We start from the raw sequence: 6,208 nt of genomic DNA, 5'->3' as shown, positions 1-6,208 counted from the left end.
AGGTGGGGGCTGGGGGTGGAGGGGGCGGGCAGAGCTCCTAGCAAGCCCTGCCCAAAAGACACGAGCAAGAAACCATCACCCTCCTGCAAGGGTCTTTGGGGATTTCTTTCAGTCCTTCCATCACCCGGGGGGCCCGCGCACGGATCTCCTTTGGCAGTGGAAATCAAATGTAAACTTCTTCCCGAGGCAAATGGGGTCCTTGCAGCAATGCACTTTGGGATGAACAGGCCTCTTCCTTTTTTGTTCCTGCAAAGCTGCATCCCCGCAGCCCGCCTAAGCTACAAACAAATACACTAATCCGCCCGGGAATCCTCTCCGCCTCCCCCGATGGCTGCTGCCCGCACTAGTATCTTTTCATTTTAACTTGCAGTAGAATGGGGGTGCATCTAGAGGGCTAGATGCCCAGGGGGGCTAACCACAGGACTCGCATTCCGGGGCCGAGGGAGATTGAGGCTGCTCTGAGGACCAGTTCCCTCCCCCGCCCCCCAGCCTGGATTTTCAGGGCATCGGTTTTACGATTTACGTTCCACCAGGCCTCTGAGCCTAATCTGAAATCGGATTAAGTTAGGAGGGGTGAATATGGATGAGGAGGGGAAAACAGTTCTCAGCTGTATTCCTCTATGTCCCTCCTTGTCATTCGCAGAGACTTCAACAAAGGACGAGGCTCAGCAATGGTGGACCCAGTGCCTGAAGAGGAGAAGGAGGGAGCCGAGCCCGGAGGCTCGGAAGGGGACGGGGCCACCGCGTCTGTGCCCCCTGACGCCCAGGGCGCCCAGCAGCCCGCAGCTTCCTCCTGTCTCTNGGCCTACTGCGGCGGGAGCGGGTGGAGCGCGCCGCTCGGGAGGACCGGCTGCGTAAGCTGCAGCAGGAACAGAACCTGAAGCAGCGGGAAGAGGGCCTGCAGGAAGGGCGCGAGCGGGCCGAACAGGTCCGCAGGGAGCGCGCCCAGCGAGCAGCCCGCGCCAAGCAGCGGCAGGAGGGCCAGCTGCAGCGCGAGAAGCGGGAGTTGAGTCGTGCAGAGCGAGCGCGACACGAGGCGTTGTTGCGGGGTCGAGCCCGGCAGCAGCATGAAGAGCGAGAGGGCCTGCGGAGCTCCCTGGAGGCCAGCTTGGGCCGCGCGCAGGAAAACTATGAGCAATTGGTGGAACAGCGCACCCGGGAGCTGAGGGAGAGGGCCCGGAAGGAAGAGTTGCAAAGCCGGCGAGCCAAGGAGGCCGCAGAACGCAAAGAGCGGGAACATCAGGCTCACCTGGAGGCCCTGGCTAGGGCCGGGGAACGACGGCTGCAGCACGCCGCGCAGGTGGCCGAAGAGGCAGTGCAGCAAAAGGCCCGGCGCGTGGGCCAGACCCGGTTGGAGAAAGAACGGGCCCAGCGCGCTAACAAAGAGAAGGTAGAGAGAGACGAAGACTGCCGCCGGAGGGAGCTGCTCCAAGCAATTGGGCGGAAGCTGGAGCGCAGCGAGCAGCTGACGCGGGAACGACGAAGTGCGCTGGAAAGTGCTCGCTCCACAGCCCGCGCCTCCTTCCACGTGCGTGAGAAGGTGCGAGAGGAAACCAACACACGCTCCTTCGACCGAATGGTGCGGGAGGCCCAACTACACGCCAGCCTCGACCGCAAATGATTGCTGCGCTGCGCTGGCCAGACTGGCACAGAGTCCCAGGGCGGAACTCCAGGGCCAGCACCATGAACTCCCTAGGCTTCTGGCCAACGAAGCAATGAAAGGACAGACATGGAACTTTTCATTCTGCACTGTTTTTTTAAAAAAATTACTTCGTTTGGAGATGCCGTGGCACAGTCTTTGCCTACATCCACCCTTGCCAAACCTCTCTATGTCTTTTGGGTTGGAATAGAGTGTAGCTGCGTAGGAAGCTCTTCACCCCTCAAGAGCATGGAGGGGGACACCCCTTCAATCGCAGTTGCCCAAGGCATCTTTCTAATACTGGTGTCTGAGAAGGCTTTCAGTTGCACCAGCTGAGGGGCATCAGGATTACCTCTGTCTTTCAAAATATGGCACATTGCACAAAGCTTGGAGGCCTGCCAGAAAAGCACAGCAGTTCCAAGGTGTCAGGCCATGCACAAAGTGAACCAGAAAATCATTGGTGTTTTGTATGCTTGACTATCAATCCGTCACCAGAGCAAATTGTATTATTAGCTCTGATACTTTTTCAGTTGAGTCCCTTAGGTTTTCTAGTTAGACAATCATCCACAGATAATGATCAATTTGTCTCTTTCTCATTCTCCCAAGTGGCACAGGAAATGGATTGGTTTGGTGATGCTGTTAAGCTTTAATGGAAATCCTGGGCCCAGGAGGTGGTGGTTTCCTCAGGCAACACTGTCTACCCATGAAGCTCCTTGCAGGATGGTTTGGGGTGGGCAGTGGTGTTTGATGCTCACCTCCCAGTGTGAAGCCCATGCCTGGCAGACAGCAGCCATGCCTTAAGCAGAGCTACCTTATGTGCCTGCCCAGGCCGTTCTTGCCTAAATCTTCAGCCCTGGATGCAGTCTCAAGGGCCCCACAGTTTGGAGTTAGGGATTCCCTCTGTGAAGGAATCAGCTCCACCACTCTGAAGACAATTACGGTATCCTTGGATGCTGTCCTGTGGTGGCTGAAGAGCTAGACTTGTCTCTGTGTTGAAAGTTGTGCTCACTATTGTTGGTAGAGTCTCACCCCCTCCCTTCCCAGGAAAAAAGAGAGTCTCTCCCTTAAATTTCTGGTACCTTCTCAAGTATGACTGAAAGTATTTAATTTATCTCTTGGTGCCTCACCTTTCCTAACTGCCAGATGGGGCCATCAGAACTCCTCTTCTGGTACCTCATGGTCTCCTGGATCCAAAGCTCGGCTTCAGTATTATTTGTTGGACATCTTTGTGCCTTTCTTGACCTGGAGTTGGGAGGCAGGAGGACTGCTGTGAGCCTAGTTTGTTTCTGGGAATATGGATTCCTGGCATTGGAAGGGGCAGTACATCATGGACAGATGGTCTTTTAGCCTCTAGCAGGAAGTACTTGCAATACCAGGCCACACCCTGGTCCAAAAGGCTCAGTTATCACCAGGCAATTTTAACCCTCAGAGCGCTTTCCTTCCATGAAGCTGAAATTGCCCCTGCTATATCCATCCATTGACTCTGCCTTCATCAGGGAAGGTGGGAAGTAAAACATTACTTTTTACATTAACTCAAGGTCAGGAAATAAAGAAATTACCAAAAAAGAAGAAGGAATCAGGGTAGAGAACTATTACATTAGACATTTTCATGCATATTCTGCTGGGCAGAACTGACCCTAAAATGGCTGGTTACATATGCACTCACTCACACGTACTTTGCCAACCCACCACCCCACTCCATTACATGCTAACAAATACAAGAGTATCGTATTATGTGGAAGGAAACAGTGGTTAGATGTTTCAATTGAGATGGTGATGCCAGGAAAGGAGCTGTGTGCCGAGGTTTAGTTCTTGAATGGATGAATTTTTCCCTTAAAATTTCTCCTTGTTGGTTACCAGGTTGTCAGTGAATTGTAATCATTGGTATTGTCTGTGAGTCAGATATTTAACTAAAAAGTTAATGTGATTCTGGTTCCTACCTTGTGGTTCTTGAGTTGCTAAAGGTTTTCTGAAACCTTCATAGAAAGTGTGGAACTTTGAAGTGGCCTCAAAACCACTTACTTTAGTGTATGTGCTTTCATATAAGGGGACAATCTGGTTTTGTTTTGTTTTTTTGACAAGTTACTAATGTACATGGGTGATCCTACCTGGTTCTGAGCCCAGTTTGTTTTCTGACTTACTGAGTGACTTCAGGTAGATCACCTTTCTTTCTATGTCTTGGTTCCCTCATCTGCAGAATGGGGATCATGATTCCTTCCCTCCCTTTCACACAAGCACTGTGAGGATGAATCAGAATCCACATGACCTTCACAGTTCTATCACTCTAGAACTGCAGGCACAATTGCTATAAACAGTAAGGGTCATGTCACCATAATATAATTAGAGTATAATGTGCAACTGTGACCTATTATAGAAGGAATGGCCTTGGAAGGCACATTGCAGATGATAGTGTCACATGTGGTGTGAAGGCTCAGGCCCAAATGTCACCATGAGAGATTTGTGCCGGACACGGTGGTGCACACCTGTAATCCCAGTGATTCAGAGGCTGAGGCAGGAGGATCGAATGTTTGAGACCAGCCTCAGCAACTTAGGCTCTAAGAAACTTAGTGAGACCCTGTCTCAAAAAGGGCTGGGGATGTGGCTCAGTGGTTAAGCACCCCTGGGTTCAATTATCAGTATTAAAAAGAGGGGGGGGGAGATTTGCACTAAGAATCACCGTTAAAGACAAAAAGCCCCTTTGAATTCTTAAAAAAAAAAAATTCATATAGCTAAGTAAAATTCAAGCAAAATTAGAAGCCAAACCTAGTGGCAATATGGAACGGTCTCTCCAAATTCCAGACCATTCACTAAAATATAGACCCACCTCTGTTTTCTAGGGAAATGTTCATGGTACTTTCTAAAGAGGAACGGTTTTTAGAATCTGTTGGGCCTTTAATTTATATTCTTTTCTTTGAAATGATGCCAGAGAGAAAAGATTGTTTCGTATTCTAAAATATGGCAAGAGAACATGGGAGGGGCCATGGATGGTGGGTAGGAAACAGCCCCCTGATGTGTATTCTATGGGGCAGTACAGGATTCTCACAAGTCTCCAGAACTGGGCAGAAAGAGCCATGCTGGAAGTTTTCTTATTATCCAAGGGATTGCAGCCTGGAAGTGGCCACAGACCTTCACATTTACCTTGTTCAAAAAAGAGAGAATGTGAAGGAGTTGGGGGGTGGGGGGAGGAGTGGAAAGGGTTGGAAGAAGCTTTAGTTTGGTTGGTTACCAGGGAAACAGGACAAAACCATTTAAGATGAAATAATTGGTGAAATTAGTCCAATGTCCTTCTCATGCAGTGACCAATGCCCATACCACAACTGGACAGGAAAATGGAAAATTCCTTGTAAGCACAGAGATCCTGGGCTTTCAACAGGGCAGCAAGGAGGATTTGCCAACAGCGAAGAAGAGTCTGTGGGGTGGTGAAGATAGGTGAATTTCTTAGTCCGTTTTGTGTTGCTAAAACAAGATACCTGGGGCTGGGTAATTTGTAAATAAAGGGTTTATTTAGCTCACAGATGTGGAGGTACCAGCATCTGGCTTCTGGTGAGGACTTGGTGGAGAAGGACATTCCATGGTAGAGGCTCATGAGAGAGGTCACATGGCAAGACAAGAAGCAGGAAACTGGGGAGGAGCCAGATGTGGGTATTTTGGAAAGGTACATGAATGATTCTACCTGACCCTTAACCCAGTTTGTTTTCTGACTTATTATGTAATTTTGGGTAAATCACTTTCTATGCCTTGGTTTTCCCTACCTACAGAATGGGGATCATGAGTCCTCCCCTCCCAGTCCATTCCTACAAGACCCAATGCATTCTGCAAGACCAGCACTAGTTCATTCATGAGGGCGGATTCCTGATGACTGATTACTTTCCTTTAGGCCCCACCTCTTAAGGGCTCCTTCACCTCAGCATCATCACACTGGGGACCAAGGTTCCAACACACAAACTTTTGGGGGCAAACCTTACTCAAGCTGTAGCAATGAGGATTCAGTTTGGCTGGGTGCAGTGGCACACACCTGTAATCCCAGTGGCTCAGGAGGCTGAGGCAGGAGGATGGCGAGTTCAACGCCAGCCTCAGCAAAAACCAGGCACTAAGCAACTCAGTGAGACCCTGTCTCTCAATAAAATACAAAATAGGGCTGGGGATGTGGCTCAGTGGTCAAGTGACCCCGAGTTCAATCCTTGGTACAAAAAAAAAAGAAGAAGAATGCAGTTAGTGTCAGGTCATTCTGTAAAGTCTGCCTCTTAACTCCTCTCCTTTAAACACTGCCATCTCCAGCTCCTTTCTTTCCTTTTTTTTTTTTTTTCCTGTAGTGCTGGAGATTGAACCTATCACACATGCTAGGAAGATGCTCTACCATTGAGCTACACCCCATCCCTTTTTATTTTTTATTTTTTGGTACTGAGGTTTGAACTCAGGGGTGCTTAACCACTGAGCAACACTCCCAGCCCCCCCCCCTTTTTAAACATTCATTTTTTAGATGTAGATGGACACAACACAATGCCTTTATTTTTATGTGGTGCTGAGGATCCAACCCGGGTCCCGCCGGTGCTAGGGGAGCGCTCTACC

At 49.7% G+C, this 6,208-nt stretch overlaps 1 protein-coding gene across 1 annotated transcript; it reads left to right on the top strand.

The window, feature by feature from the left end:
* Positions 1–799: 799 nt before the first annotated feature.
* Positions 800–6,020, top strand: Ccdc177 (coiled-coil domain containing 177; the record flags this gene model as incomplete). Its single annotated transcript, XM_048798436.1, has 1 exon — positions 800–6,020. A coding segment is annotated over one exon (822 nt), but the record flags the coding sequence as incomplete, so codon positions are not given.
* Positions 6,021–6,208: the final 188 nt, after the last annotated feature.

This window comes from Marmota marmota, unplaced genomic scaffold (genome assembly GCF_001458135.2).
Source record: "Marmota marmota marmota unplaced genomic scaffold, marMar, whole genome shotgun sequence".
Taxonomy (NCBI): domain Eukaryota; kingdom Metazoa; phylum Chordata; class Mammalia; order Rodentia; family Sciuridae; genus Marmota; species Marmota marmota.
Note: the sequence above shows the minus strand (reverse complement) of the source record. Positions and strands in the feature narration are given on the sequence as shown.